General features: G+C 41.8%; 1 protein-coding gene across 1 annotated transcript; it reads left to right on the top strand.

Moving 5' to 3' along the window:
• Positions 1-7,825: 7,825 nt before the first annotated feature.
• Positions 7,826-14,469, top strand: LOC120662521 (nuclear polyadenylated RNA-binding protein 3-like). The gene is made up of 7 exons (XM_039941654.1): positions 7,826-8,086; positions 12,034-12,135; positions 12,247-12,370; positions 12,462-12,510; positions 13,825-13,888; positions 14,077-14,193; positions 14,344-14,469. Exons 1-7 carry the CDS (start codon positions 7,826-7,828, stop codon positions 14,467-14,469), a joined length of 843 nt encoding a protein of 280 aa, XP_039797588.1.
• The last annotated feature ends 1,809 nt before the right edge of the window (positions 14,470-16,278 follow it).

Genomic DNA, 16,278 nt, shown 5'->3' with positions numbered 1-16,278 from the left:
ATCCATATACTATGCCTTCCCAAAGTTCAGGTTTTTCATACCGCGCAGCACCAAATAATGGTTATTTGCAGCAACCATTGTATACACAACCGAACCATGCACTGCAAATGCCGAATAATTCTATGTTCAAAGGCCAAATGATTCTTATTTTAATCAAATACTTGAGAAACATAAAAAATATTTGGCTATTATGTTTAAAGGGACTTTCGGCATAGAACTCAAGGATAAAACTTTTGTTTGTCAAAAATCTTATCTGCGAGTTTTGATTCTATACCATATCCTCAAAATTTTAAGGTGCCAGAATTTATTAGATTCACTGGGGAGGATGGTAGGACTACATGGGAGTATGTTAGTAAGTTTAATGCACAAATGAGAATTTATGGTAGTCTTGTTCATTTAAAAATTAGATTGTTCCCTTTGTCATTATCTGGTACTGTTTTTTCATGGTTTTCGGCATTATCTCCTAATTCTATCCAAACATGGTCTTAATTAGAGCGTAAATTTCATGAGCATTTTTACAATGGTGATAATGAATTGAGGCTATGTCATTTAACATCGGTTAAACAAAAGCATGATGAGTCTGTTGCTGAGTATATTAGAAGATTTAGAGATAAAAAACCGATAGTATAATTTAGTTATTTCTGAAAAGGATCTTGCCGAATTAGCTCTTAATAGTTTGAGGTCTCATATTAAAGAAAAATTAGAAGGATATGAGTTTCTAACCATTAATTAAGTGTTGCAAAGGGCTTTGGCTCAAGAAAGCCGAAGTAAAGATGCAAAGTTTAAACCTGATCGTCTTGGTATGCATGTGCTACAAGGTGGATCTTCAGACGATGAGGACAATGAAGTATATGCCGCTGAATTTGTATGGTCGTCTAATGATAAGCCCATCACTTGTGCTTCTTTAAAGCCGATTTCTAAGAATCGGCATGATGAAGTTAAATTTACTTTTGATGTGTCTAAATGTGATAGAATTTTTGATGAGTTGGCAAAACTTGGGAAAATTAAGTTCTCTCACACTATTCCATCAATGGATGAGTTCATGCTACCAATGATTGCAATGTTCTTCGTAGACAAATACAATCGGCCATAAATGAAGGACGATTGGTTGTTCCTGCAATATAAATTGATCAAAATCCTTTTCCCGTTCATACACTTGACTTGACAAATCCAAAATGTTGATTCGGCCGCATTAAGCCGAATCGGCTAAAGAGAAAAATGTGATCGTTGGTGAAGAAAGTCATGAAAAAAGGGTGCTGCAGAATAAGACCTCTCGAGTTGCAGCAAAGGCTTCAACACTTGGGGGGCAGGACAAAGAAAAGAAGACCGACAACAAGTCAACCTGTCTGACCGGTTCAAATAGCGGTCTGACCAGCTCGACTGGTCTGACCGGTGATAAAACTAGTCTGACCAGAGCTCTTAGTAAACCTGGGAATTTCTGATAAGAAAAGGCTGAGCTTCAAAGAGCTCCTAGCCAAATATGAGGAGGGGATTGCCTAGAAACAGAAGGGGCAGTTAAGCAAAGTCAAGGATACGAAGCCATCATCGAAACGTCAAGAGCAATCAGTTTTGTATCCAAGCCAAGGTAATTATGCCTCATTTGATGGACCGATTGCTTCATGGTATTGCTAGTATCCTTACTTTTATTCGTCTATAGATTATAGTAGGATGCATATGCAATCATATTACATTCAATATCCTTCTATATACCCAAATCATGCTTCACCACAAAGACTGATTGTGATGCAAGGAGGATGAGAAGAGCCTAAAGCAAGATTCAAAGTATTTATAGCCGAGGTGGTGTCCCTCAGGCTTGTCTCATACTCAAAAGGCTTGTCTCATACTCAAAAGTAAAGGTTGCAACGTTTGCGCAAAAAGGAAGCAATGGAGCAACGAGTAGAGGCTGTGCCAACAACGTCAACTAACATGAAGAAGGTGTGGCGGCCAAAACTGACTGTTACATCATCGATTTGAAAAGAGAAAATTATGGCCATAGTTGTTTATTGCCCTTAGCACAAATGAATGGACGATGTATTGTTAACCATCGCCCTTGGACAATTTTGGTCCAGCAGATTGTTTTTTGGCAAGCAAGCTTTACCAAAAAACAGGGGGGCATATGTTGACGACCAAAATTGGCCATAACTAGTCTGACCAAGTGGTCTGACCGGTCTGGTGCTGTAGCCTGTCAGGAAGGAGCCCGACCAGTCTGAGAGGAGTCCGAGTACAATTAGAGATTTTTGTAGATTTAGATCTGTAAAAGAGATTTCTTGTGGGGTAAGTCCATCTCACCCTATAAATATAAAGGGTCACGGCTGATCAAGATATCCAATCGATCAAAAACATATCAATACATTACTTTGCATTACTTTTTGTTTTCCCCAAATCCTAGCTCTTCTAACCTCCATCTGTTGTTCTTCCTTCGTCTCCGCGATGTCTGAAGGCGTTCTAGGTTGCCTGCCGATCCTAGAACAAACCTGCCTACGCTTGCCTTGACGGGGTCCCACCCGGGCCAGCATTCGTCGGTCGTCGCCGATTCTCACCGGCGACCGGTCCTATGGACCGGTCTGACCACTCCACGCAGGAGGGCTGCATCAAGCTCCTCCTCATACCGCGCGTTCGAGCACAATCGTGTGCTGGCCTGGATTGTGCGCCAACAGCTATCAATGCAGTAACCGTGCCCAACAAAAAAAGGAATGTATGAACATATATGATCAAATGTGTTATCCGTCAATCACTAATGTTAGACTATCTGCCCTCATAATAATCATCTAGGCAGCATCACTCTTGAATGCAGCAATGACAAGTCCGGGAAAATTAGTTCTAGGCAAATTTCATACTGCAAGCATGGATACAGTTATTTTTTGTATTCTATTGAGTAACCACATGTGTCAGCCCTAGTGTTCTAATTTCGTAGTCTAGTTTAATAATGCCATGACACTTTTCCCTTCATGCAGAAAACTATCAACAGATGTGCTATTTCAATATGTATTTATAGCATCACAAGATCTTGGAATTTAACAAATTAGATTAAACATTTTCAGCTCATTTGACCTGATGATCTTAATCTACTTCAGCTAAGATGAACTTAACTTTTAAAAAGGATGATGTTGTTTTACTTGGAAAGAAATGTTTATTTCTATTCAGACGCAAAACGATTACATTTGATCATACTATATCTACATCCTTCACTCAAATAAATCAAAAGATTAGTAGTAGTGTATTAGAGCTACTGTACCTTAAGCGTAAGAGCATCGTTACTGGCCTATCTTGCTGCTGGTAACTTCATAGGTGTAGATGAAGCATTGACTGGAATGGGCTTGCTTCTAGTGGGCACAAAGTCATTTCTACTCCCTCATGTGGTGTGGTCTGCAGGCCAACATAAGGAAGCCAAATATAGATGAATGGACTCGCAAATGCACAAAACTGCATCTCCTGCTGAATGAGCACATAGATTGTGAGAAAGATGCTACCTCATCCACAGTAGTGCCTCTACCACTTGGTGTAACCAGTAGTTTAAGAACATTCAGAGCTTTCTGAAAAGGTTTGAATCCTATTGCTTGTAATGCCTAGGGTAGAGACGATAGAGGAGAGGGATCAAGTCCCCCTTGCTCCACGCTTGGATGGATTAGATGGGAGAGGAAGATACTTTCATTGCTTGCCAAATAGAGTTTACACGGCCGGATATATACCCGGCTGGGTTGCCTCACGTACAAGCCACAAGACCCAAACCTTAACAAACCAATCTACTAACCATATTAGCTAACCGACAACTAACTTGCACGCCTAACATAATGCTTCCCCACATAACATCACTCCCCCCTTGAGCAACAGCTTGTCCTCAAGCTGAAAGGAAGGGTAGCGTTCTTGAAATGTTGGAAGGTCTTCCCATGAAGACGATGAAGGAGGGAGGCCTTCCCACTGCACCAAAATTTGACGAATACCCCGGCAGAGGCGCGCCTTGACCGCCTTAGCTGGAACTGCGACAATGGCACCATTGTACGTTGGCGGAAGGGATGGTGGAACCACAGGAGGAGTGCCCACAAATTTCTTCAAGAGGCTGACATGGAAGGCATTGTGCAGGCGGGTTCCAGGAGGCAAGGCGAGGCGGAATGCCACCTCGTTGATCTTCTCCGTGATCTGATATGGCTTAAAGAAAGGTGGCTTTGGATGGGAACAAAGTTGCCATTTTCTTTAAGAAGCCGAACGGTCTCGTCGTCCCGTCCCTTCACCTTTCTTCCCATTTCCCCCAATACGTCCCCTCATAGACGAGGGCTTTTTCCTCTCACCGGACGCTGCTGCATTGCCTCCTTCTCAGCCTCTCTGTAACAATCAAAATCGAGGGCAAGAGGGCAGCGACAAACATGGACTCGTCGTCATTAAGAAGAAGTTCACCATTGATGCTGCTGCCAGAGGATCTAATCATCCGGATCCTCCTTCACATTGAGCATCCGCATAGGAATGCGGCCTCGTACCGGATTATGGGGCTTCGTCGAGTCTGCGCCATGTTCTTGCGGATCTGTGACTCCCCCGAGGTGCTCCGCCGCATGCCACTCCGGGACATTCGTCAGTGCTTGAGGCGCCGCGACGTCAGGTGGTCGTGCTTTGAGGAGCGCTTGCACCTCAAAAGTAATCGCGAGGCCATCTGCATCGCTGGGATGGAGATGTTGATGATGCTGCGGGATCCCGCCGGCGGGCTAGCGCTCGTCAACCAAGCTGCTGTCGTTGGGGACTCCGGCGCGGCATACTTCTTGGTGATGCTATGGTACCGTTGGAACCCCACAGACCCCGAAGTGCTGGTGCTGCTCCACGAAATTAGCGGCGACCCGTCGCAGATTTATGACCGATGGGAGAACCACAGCCTGCCGCCGCTACGCTACTCGGTCCGGCGGGACCTCGACGTCATTGCATATCGGCTCTGGCTTTTGGACCACGACGTCGACCCACCGGGGCTGCTCATCGAGGATACCCACGTCTGCACATGGGCGGAATGCAGGCGCTGGTGGGATGCGAGCTGCTTCATCCAATACTGCAGCGCGGGGTGCCGCATCCGTCATGAGTATGACCTCTTGACGCAGCGCTTCAATGGCCTGGTGAGTTACGCCGTCAGCAGGATGTGAGACGCATGGAGATGGTAGCTCTGGAACTAGCGCAAGGAGGGTGGAAGCACAATTATCGTTTGCTTTAATTAGTTTCGTTTTCTCTTGTTTGAGACTGGTTTTGCTCTGTCATTCTTGTATTAAAACTTATATTATGTGTCTGTGATGTTGAGGTGATGTGTCGTATATCTATCTAGCATGATCAAAGTTTTATTATATATATTGGCTTACCAAAATTTGGGCATGCGAAAGTGTTGGCAAGAAATTTTGGTACTCATTTCAGTCTAATTTCAGTCTTATATTCAAACTTGAAGGGAATCATTCATTTCCATAACAGAACTATACATCAATGGTCCACCCTGCATGGGGTGTCCTGGTCCTCATCTCACGTGTGGGACCCGCATGTCAATCTCGTAGAACAGAACGCGTGCAAGGAAGGCGCCTCCTGGTCAGTGCGACGGGTCGTCATCCCATCCTTGTCAGCGCGACAGGTTGTCGTCCCATCCTGGTTAGCACTCTTTGTGAATGATAGATGCAATTTAATCAACTGACGTGGCATACAAAAAACTCTATAAAATTATTATAGTGGGGATGAGGACATCTACAGTTCTGAAGCCACAGTGCAAAAAGTCCTCCCTGCAAGTAGCATTTATGATGCACCTTTAAAATGAACCAACACTTTGGAGTGTTCATCTTCTTCATCAATTTCCACTACAAGGATCATATGCACATAGAATGAGATACTCATCGGCCCTCTAACATTCATAGAATAATGCACTTCACAGTATCAAAAGACTGCATATAGGTTAGCATGGCCTAGACACCAAATGTCGTTGGAAACTTCACCTTCATTGCTGTGTTGTAACTTAGTGTATACAATGCTAAGACATATTTCTATTAAGGTACAAAATCAAACTAGAGATACTTGACGAAGTGGAACCCATTTGCTAGATGAACATTTTCCAAGAAATAAGAAAAAAAATCATCTGATTCGGACAAGAATTGAGAAATCTATACAAGTTTAAAGTTTTCATTATGAATCAAAGTACAATGATTAGCCGAACCGCCGGTCAGTGCGCCCCGACCCACGCGGTGATGTCGCTGGGTCCCACATGTCGTAGGCAAAAGAGCTTCAGCTTTTGGAGGGAAACATCAGCAGTGTCCCCACCGAATTCTCAGCAGTTGTGCCCACCGCCAAAGTCACTGATTTATTGGCCCTAGTAGCCAAGGCCCACAAGCAAGTGACGCCACACCCCATAGGACTCGATTCGCTCACATGCGGATGCGGCTGTGGGATTGTCAAGCGGGTCCCACCTTGTTCATCAGTTGTGCACTCAGTTGTTCACTCACATTCATGTTTTTTGGATTCATAATGAAAACTAAAAACATGTATAGATTTGTCATCTGTACTCCAAATCAGGTGGGTTTTTTATATAAATTCTTAGGAGAAGATTATCTATCTCTTGGAGACCATAGCATCGTTTTACACTTGTTTCATTTACTAGTTTGTTAGAAATAGATTATCCTTGTATCATTCATACAAGATATTAATCCCAAGACTTTGTATTTTGGCAATGTGCTTTTGTTTGTAAGCATAACATACACCTCCCTGCAAGTAGCATTTATGATGCACCTTTATAAAGAACCAACACTTTGGAGTGTTCATCTTCTCCTTCAATTTCCACTACAAGGATCATATGCAGATAGGATATGATACTCATTATCCCTCTAACATTCATAGATTATCCTTGTCTCATTCAAACAAGATATTAATCCCAAAGACTCCAAATCCTATCGAATCCTTTAGAACTCTCTGGAACTTATTCGGAGATGCTTCGATTTGTAAGCAACATACATGTCTACTTTTGCGAATCATCCCCAATTTTTTACCACAATCTCCACGTATGATATCACGATATCACGACAAATCTCATAATTTTCAAACTTTGTTTGCTTTTTTTAAAATTTAAAAACCATTCAGACGCACGTTCGTGGTCGTGTTTCCTAGATAAGATGTCCAAAATTTATTTTTATTCTATATCGTTGTTCACTCAATTTATTCTATTAACCAAATCCCTTTTTTTAATAACATAGAAAAAATAACCACTAGATTTGGAGGAGACATCAGATATCTATACATGTTTGTACTTTTCATTACGAATCAAAATTAAAATGATACCTATGAGTGAACAACTGATGAACAAGTTGCAAAGATGGGACCCGCATGAGAAATCCAGAAGCAAAACCGCACACGAGGGAAGGGGCGTGCTTCCAGTTCAGCGCGTCGCGTTCCAGTGTAGCGGCTTCAATGCTACGTCTCACTTATTTGTGGGCGCTGGCTTGTCAGACCCACATGTCAGTGGCTTTGAATGGAAAACTGCTGTGTTGCATGTTTCTTTAAGTAGCCGAACGGTCTCGTCGTCCCTTCGCCTTTCTTCCCGCTTCCCCCAATACGTCCCCTCACAGACAAGGGTTTTTCCTCTCGCCGGACGCCGCCGCATTGCCTCCTTCTCCCATTGCCCACCGCCCATCGCCCATCGCCCGGCTGAGGCCGACCGCGGCCTTCTACGCCGGGCGTTACGAAGAAGCCGCGCCGCGCTCGCACCCGCAACCAAGCTCGCGCATTGCGTGCCGGGACCTCAGAGCCGTCATCGAGTTGCGGCGGCCAAGCTGCCACCGCGGCACGCAGAGTCGACGAGGCGCCGCCCGCCGCGGTGCTTGAGGCGGACATGCCACCGGCCTCTGAAGCAAGCGCCGGCAACGGTAGGACCCAAGGGCATGGAGCTGGAGCAGGGTCTGTAACCGCCGCCACCAGCGCCTCTGCAGCGGCGCGTGGAGTCGACGAGGCACCGCCCGCCGTGGTCCTGGAGGCGGACGTGGCACCGGCCTCTGAAGCAAGCGCCATCGCGGCCAGGACCCAAGGACATGGAGCGGGAGCAGGGTCTGCAACCGCCGCCGCCAGCGCCTCTGCAGCGGCCATCCCTGGCGAGGTTAGCCACATCCAGGGCAAGCCCGCATGATTAATTTCATATCATTTCTGTTACAATTCAGTAGATTCAATTTTCCTAGATTCACATATGCTAGATTACTGCCGCCGGCCAAGATTGGCATATATATGCTAGATTCATTTATGCTATATTGACATTTAATTTTCAGTTCCAATCGGATTAGCAGTCCCAGGATTCAGTTATAGCTACATTGATATTCAATTTTCAGCTCAAATCACTGCATGGTAGTCTCTGATTCTTCATGGAGTATCATCATATACAGATTGCACTTGCTAGATTAACATTTAATTTTCAGTTTAAATTGGTGCATGCTAGTTTCAGTATCATCGCACAGTAAGATCAGATAGAGATTGCAATGGGTAGAACGTTATGACGTGTAAAAGTTTATCTTTTTTCATACCATGGTAGCTAGATTTATCAAATTTTTATGACCTCAGAATATCATGACGCGTAAAACTTTAGGATTAAGGTAGCTAGATTTATAAAAATTTCCATACCACTTAATCTTTTATCTTGCTGAGTAAAACTTTATGATGATGCTAGCTAGATTTATCAAATTTTGCATACCACCTAATCTTTTATCTTGCTGAGTAAAACTTTATGACTACATGGAAGCCGCGAGGAAGCAGCCTTACCCAGCGCCGCCGGAGGACCCGCCACATCTACACCGAGACTCGGCCCAAACCTGGTCTGCCACACCTTCCAGCACGCTTACCAGATGTCCCAGAACCAAGCGAAGGGGAAAAGGTAAGTGCATGCTTATACTACACAACGTTATGTTATGCGCACATAATACTGGTTTGGTTGCATTTTACTGCATATAATTGCTGATATATCATATGTCTTGCCACAAATGATCCAAGTACAACTAGGCAACACTTTACTGTAGAAATTTCTGTTAGTAGTTTATAACGTGACCCTGGTTTTTCTTTTAATAATGAAGGCTATAGAAAAGATGTACGAGATCGTTTTCCCAAAGATGGAATGTACGATGATCCTCGACCGTGCGAGCGATGACGACTACTCTGGTGATCCCGTTCCTCTGCTTTCGGAGGAGGTGGTGTTCCTACACTTTCATCATGAAGATGGCGGAGGACCTTCGTATCGCTGTCAAGCTGAGGCATTGGAGTGGCCAATTCTACACCGAGGAAAGCGATGAAGAATGAAGCATGATGAAGTGAATTGACTTTTGCTCTTTCGTGGGAAGTGTTAACTGGACAAGTAGATGTATTTAAATGGAAAGATGGCAGTACTGTGGTACCCTAGGAACAAGTAGTTCTGTGTATATGCTATACATGGTAGAGTATCTTTGCTACCTTATATATGCTACAGTATGTATGGTACCTTATATATATGCTAGAGTATCTTTGAAATTTGGTTTAAAAGTAATTGGCGTCTGCAAATTTGTATATGATTGTCGATACATTGTTTGAATTCAAAATGTACATTATGAAAACCAAGCTTCAGGAAATGCGAAGAATAGGAAAATATGTTTCCAACAAAACAACTAAATGAAACTCGAGTAACACAATGCAATGATCTCCATGAGATACATAATTTTTTCTAAGAATGTACAAAAATGAACCACCAGATTTGGAGAAGAAATGAGAAAGATATACATGTTTGTAGATTTCATTACAAACCAAAATAAAAAATATGAAGACGAGTGGACAATCGATGAACAACTGACCATAAATCCATGCGCCGACATGTGGGACCTGCATGTCAGTCGCATAGAAGAAAGCGCACGCGAGCAATACGCGTCCATATGTACACCTGGCGTGCGCTTCGTAGTGGGCCATTTCGGAGATTCGGCCCGGTAAGGTAGGCACGCGGCAGCCAGGGAACAACAGGCGTTTTAGTCCCACAGTGGCTTCCTACAAGGAGAAGTATCTACTTAAATACTTGGTTGCTGGCTCCGCTTCGAACTCACTTACATCCGCCCCTATCAACTCATATGGCCTGTGGCGCAACGACTCGTGCCTACTGCGACTGGTCCCTGGGCCGTGCTGCTTTCAGTGCCTCGCGCGCTCGTAGCTATGCCTTGGATATGTGACGCAGTAGATGCTGTGAGATCATTTGCGAGGCCTAATTTTTTTTCCTCAAACTGACTTATCTGGGTCCCACTTGTCGAGAAGCAAAATGATTCCCTTCTTATTTGGGTCCACATGTCAGAGTCAGGAGATGAACTGGGTCCTCCTTTCACAGTTCATGAAGCTTGGATATTTTGAACTCATGATTAAAATGCAACATGATTTAAATGCAAGTGTTGGATATTTTGAACTCATGATGTGGTATTTTGCCAATGTGCTATTGTGTCAACAACACCATAGCACATTTAACAAAAACCAACCTTTTGGTACATTAATGAGATACTAATCAAGGACCATATACATTTCTTAGAATGCATCATCTTAGAATATCACTTCAAGGACCATATGTATCATTAGTGATAAGATACTAATTAATCATCCAACCCACATTAATGCTCAAGTGAATAGAAAATGAATTGTCATATACATATCTTAGAATGCATTAAATGAAAATATATTGTCATGTGATGTGCATTGTAACAAAACCTCATAACACATACATTATAGGATGAGACCTTGGATTAACAAATGTCGTATGCATCGCAAGAGAAACTTGGATATATAGCTACATTCATTTATACAAACCTTCAAAACACCCTCACTTGGATCTCTACATATAAAAAGATTCCAACTATATTATAGAGATGATATGAGAGTCTTGTGTAAAGAAAACATGGTATGTTACATCATAATATTATAGAGGCGACATGAAATACATGTACACATAGCTTCGTTGTATGTACTCTATGAAGTTTACACGTATAAATTTTGTAATCGTAATTTGCAATATCTAAAAGTTGAACGTTCTCTTCAATTTTGGTTGGAAATTCGCAATATTATTTTGAATCAATTGGCTTATTAGTTCTGCCAATATATTTTCCCTCTAACAAAGTATCACCACCAGAATAATTTCGTTTCAATTCCCGCCAGTTTCCTTTTATCCTTTATTCCCTCAGTTCGATTACTTGGGGTTCGAAATGCCCGCCAGTTTTTTTGGCTAACCGCGCACCCCCATTATCCTGGCCATGTGACCCCACTTTCCCCCGTCACCCTTTGCACTTATTTCGTAAAAGTCCAAGAGTACTGCCAACCCTTCGTCGACCTAGCTAGTGGCGGCGGCGCGGCGAAGAACTAGTACTCCTACAACTATAGCAACTACATCGCTCTCCAACACTTGCGATGGCAAGATCGGAGCAGACGAACGACGTCGACGTACAATCCTAGTCGTGACTACTGATTTCGACACTGGGAACATCGATACATCTGACCCGAGTTCCAGGTATGAAACATTATACCTTGGACCAATGACTTGTTAGCGTACCTGGATTCGTTTGCGTTCTCCCTCTATGCATGCCAGTTTCTTGTGTTTCGTAGATCCAAAATAACACACTTGCAGATCTGGCCAAGAGTTGAAGGGGCCCTGATGTCTTTTTACATCCTAGATCCAGTCCACTCCCCCCCTCCTCTAAGACTATGTTTTCTTGTGTTCTGCCCTCTATGCATATGTTTTCTTGTATCACAAAAAAATTCAGAAGTTGGACAAGCAGCGCACCACCTTTATGTAGAACTTAGGTCACATATTTTACTTCCCTAATTCATAATATTGTCAACATGTTTCCATATATTTTTTTGTGTACAGAGAACATTTGACATGTGAAATTTGGACTCTTCAAGTCCACTGCCTGCCAACAGCAAGACAGCTAGAAGAGAAACTGGTCTGTGGCACTATGGACAGGGCTTCCATATCATATGTTAACGCCGGACGAGAAACTGGTCTGTGGCACTATGGATAGGGCTTCCATATCATATGTTAACCTGCTTAGTGTGAAATCGCAGCTTGGCTATGGTACACGGGACTACTTTTATTACAAGAAGAAATGTGGTAATGATTCAGCAACTTATAAGGCAATAGATTTCATGGAAGATGCAAAAAACATGGTTCATGACATGGAGTCCGAAAAGAGAATCAGGGCACTGTTGACATCCGAGGAACAACAACAACAACAACATGTGCCAATTACACCCCTGAAATGATTGAGAGATAATTAGAGTGATGACGATGAGGATGGTATGGACGAGAAGGAGGAGGAGGAGGAGGAGGAGGAGGAGGAGGATGATCATTTTGATCTTGATGCATACAATGATTGGCTCATGGCCCAAGGCTCTGAAACAGGTAATACATATATACTATCTCTAGTTCACTAAAGAATAACTCCAGAATAGTGAGGTTCACTAATTTACTTATTATCGTTCGTTACTTGCAGATCTACGAGATGATTTCAAGGAAGAAACTATAAAAACATTCACGGAATGGTTAAGACACCAAGGCCAGCTAAAAGACATTAGTACTTCTTTGTTCTTTTGCACTTCCAATTTCTAATGAAATTTGTCAATGTACTTAGTTCATCTGTTATCCATTTTCTAATGATGCAAATGGTAGCAGTGACTCACCTCCAACAGAATGGCCATGTCATGCTAGGAAAATAAAGAAGCTGAAGGGTAAAAACTATGGTACATGATTAATATATTTGCAAACTAGCTACAGTCTTTATTCTTTAGTAGTTAATATAAGCTCTTATGTCTATATTCTTAGATGGTGGCAAGAAAACTAGACGTGGTACCTTGAAAGGGATTGCTGCAGTGGCCAAGAGAGGGAACTCTCTCTCTCTCTCTCTCCAAAACTATAAATTCAATTTTCCGCAAAGCGGGGTGGTCCATGTGGAGAAAATAGGTGTACATTTGTAGACGAAGTAGTTACATTTACAAGGAAAAGGGATCCACTAATTGGAGTTAGATGGTGGAAAGATGTGAAATAAAATATCAAGAATAGTATCGCACATGCAGTTATGGTATGTAAATGACACATGAATATTTATTCATTTATCTCATGCATAGTGGTAGACACTTTATCATCTACCTACAAAGGTTGCATTAAAAATATCCATTTTCTTTCATACAGACATATTGGGATATTGAAGACACTAATGAAATGAAGGAAAAGATTTGGAAGATTGCACAACAACGCTACAAAGGATGGCGAGCCACTTTTAGTGCTACCTACAAGACATTCAACACTTATAATGAGAGGATGAAAACAGGCCTGAAGACTTTGATATTGTGGAGTGACACTATTTGATCAAATACTTTGGAACTAAGAAGTTCAAGGTACAACACTACTTTACAAACCTAAGTATTGAATCATCTATTCAAATTTACATTGATAAACAATACTTGTTTGCTAGGTGCAGTTAGTTAGCAGCCATAACTCTTCAAATTGACAGAATTTGAGAACAGATCATCTGATGGGTTCCAAACCATACTCGCAGTGCAGTTAGAAAAATGTAAATATTTCTTACATTGTTTTTCGCTTCCAATACATTAAACAAATAATATGGTATTAAAGTCATTTCATATTGCACTCACAGAGAGATGCAGAAACTGGTGCAGAGCCAAGTACTTTGCAACTCTTTAGGGCTACTCACAAACGACAAGGAATATGGTCTAGACACCTAGCAGAAAAAATTTACGTGAGTAATTGTTCGATCGTAATCATGCTTCCACACTATATTTTATTATTTCTATCAGAGCATTACATAAACGGCACCTTACATTGTCTCTTTACCTCAGCATCAAACATCATGGAGACTGTCAACATCAGAATCCAATGAGGATGCTCAGGAAGAATCAACAAGTATCACAGCTGATCCTGTTGCAGAAGACCAAGCTTTCCAGGAAACGTATTTGCAAACAACAGGAGCCAAATCTACCAAGTCACGTGGCCATGGTTACATGTCGACTCACAGTAACAAACGAATCCTTCAGGACAGACTTGAAGATCAGGCAAAAGAGATTCATCGACTTTAACAACTGATGGCATAGAAAGATGCTGAGAAGGAAGCAGAGAAGCAAGAGCTTGCAGAAAAACTTAAACAGGAACTGATGCAGGAGGTCAGAACAATGATTGCACGAAATAATAATCTGCTACCAACACAAGAGGTAATGCATGAGAACAGATTTTATAATTTCCTTTGTAATGTCCTTAATTAACTAGCATCATGATACTTAGCAACTATAATTGCTTATGATTGAGGTTTGCTACATGACTGCCACCAATCTCTAACTTACCTAATTATTGCACACATGTAGGCTATCCCTAGAATGAACAATACGGCAGCAGATGAACATAGGAGCACTGAGGTAAACATTGGTGCTGCACCAACTGAGAATGGAGTTAGGAATGCTGAGGAAAACACTAGTAATGTTGAAACATGAATACAGCCTCCAGAGCACCATCTAAACCTGGTACGTGATGAATTAGGACAATTCATATCACCATGTTTTGTGCATTTAGTTAGAGGCAAAATTATTTATTGCCACATTACAATGCAGATTGAGCAACAAAGTCAAATCACAAGAGAGAAAGAAAATTTTCCACCTCGTATTTTAAAGGAAATACCTACTAACAACATTTCTAACATTTCTAAGAGTCTGTTCAACGATGATAAGAGTGCAAAAGCTGCAGCTGGTAAGAAATACATTACTCCACAGCAGCTGCTCACTGCAGGTAAAATGAGATCAAGTAGAAAAAGATAACAGCTGGTAAGAAACTGCCGTTTCTCTTTTGCAAATATGTACAGTCTATAACTATGTCATCTCACTATGAGGCATGTTTCTCTTAAGCTGTAGGAGAATCAAGGTTTGGCTGCAAACTAAGACTAATCATTGCATGCTCCCTACATCTTTTGATGTGTGCATCAGCTTTGAGATATGCAATCGCCAGGAGATGGATATGATCAATGGACATCTGTTCTTAATTTTGTTATTTTAATATGTGCACTTGAGACTAGATGATGCTTGATGTGGTAGACATTATTGGTTTTGTCTACAAAGAAGTTTGTGTCGAATACATTATGGGTTTGAGCATTGCTTGTTTGTAGTCCTGGATTCAAATTGGATGCTTTGATTATTGGAATTTTGTTTTGCATCAATTTCTGTTATATTTGGATTTGTTCTGTTATTGGCATGATTCATATGGGCTTTGGGATTTCCTACACAGTATATAGCAACGAATCATACCGTTGATGGGATAGACTCCAAATAAATTGCGACGACTCAAACTGTCGCAGAACCAGTCTGAATTACACCAGATCAAGTGCACTATACATCTTAATCGGTGAAATCCTTGGTCTGTTGGGTAATATCCTGATATAACCACTGAATATCCGATCGAAACACAAGTATATATCCCGCGCGAAGGCGAGTTGGAGATACAACAATTCCACAATATTTTACATCACATAGATAAGAGGTGTAATTTACAACAAAGTTTTGAAGCAAGTACATTAAAGTTCTAGCTTTTTACAACTTATTTGAAAGAAAAGAGATAAAAGTAAGCTATGCTTACTTTAGAAGTTCTACGACAGAAAAGAAGCACAACTATATATAAACATCGAAAAGTAAATGCCATGATAAGCCCGATCATGCCATCATTCCTCTGAGTCATGGCTGGTCGAAGATGGTTCCCATTCCATAGACCAGCTAGAAGGCAGAACACTAGGCCAAGACAGACTAGTGTTCGGTCCTTCCAAGGTCATCCCTGAAAACAAAATCACCAAAAGCCTGAGTATACTAATACTCAGCAAGACTGACCCGATACAATAGCCCTTTATTTAGATATGCTGAAAATCCACAAAGAGTAGGTCCTTAATTCAAATTTTAGCTTTCAAATTCTAGTTGTTTTAACCATTCTATGTATGCACTTATCTAAGCAATCATGGTAGAAGAATTAACTTCATCCAACCGTATTTAGAATCCATCTTGTTCTTCTTCTTACTCTATGTAGCAAAGGGATTAAGCAGTCCTAATCATCGTGAGAAGCGGACGATTCTGAATCGAATTCCAACCTTGCAAGGATAAAACTAGCACACATGCTTGGAATACCATTTATTTCTCATTCCGATTCATGGATCAGGTCCACTCTCCCCGACTACAGAGAATCCCACATCTTTGTAGTCGCAGTGTTGCAACATAATTTAATATATAAACCTATCTTTAAGAGAGAGTGGAAGGTATGTCCACTTG

Source organism: Panicum virgatum, chromosome 2N, assembly GCF_016808335.1.
Source record: "Panicum virgatum strain AP13 chromosome 2N, P.virgatum_v5, whole genome shotgun sequence".
NCBI classification, from domain to species: domain Eukaryota; kingdom Viridiplantae; phylum Streptophyta; class Magnoliopsida; order Poales; family Poaceae; genus Panicum; species Panicum virgatum.
Note: the sequence above shows the minus strand (reverse complement) of the source record. Positions and strands in the feature narration are given on the sequence as shown.

What these genes read in the sequence shown, in the direction of transcription:
- LOC120662521 (XM_039941654.1), top strand. Translation starts at nt 7,826, where the DNA reads ATGCCACCGGCCTCTGAAGCAAGCGCCGGCAACGGTAGGACCCAAGGG. An exon ending in TGCTCAGGAAGAATCAACAA is followed by an intron (nt 13,889 to 14,076) that starts GTATCACAGCTG and finishes CTGATGGCATAG; the next exon opens with AAAGATGCTGAGAAGGAAGC. An exon ending in ATCTGCTACCAACACAAGAG is followed by an intron (nt 14,194 to 14,343) that starts GTAATGCATGAG and finishes GCACACATGTAG; the next exon opens with GCTATCCCTAGAATGAACAA.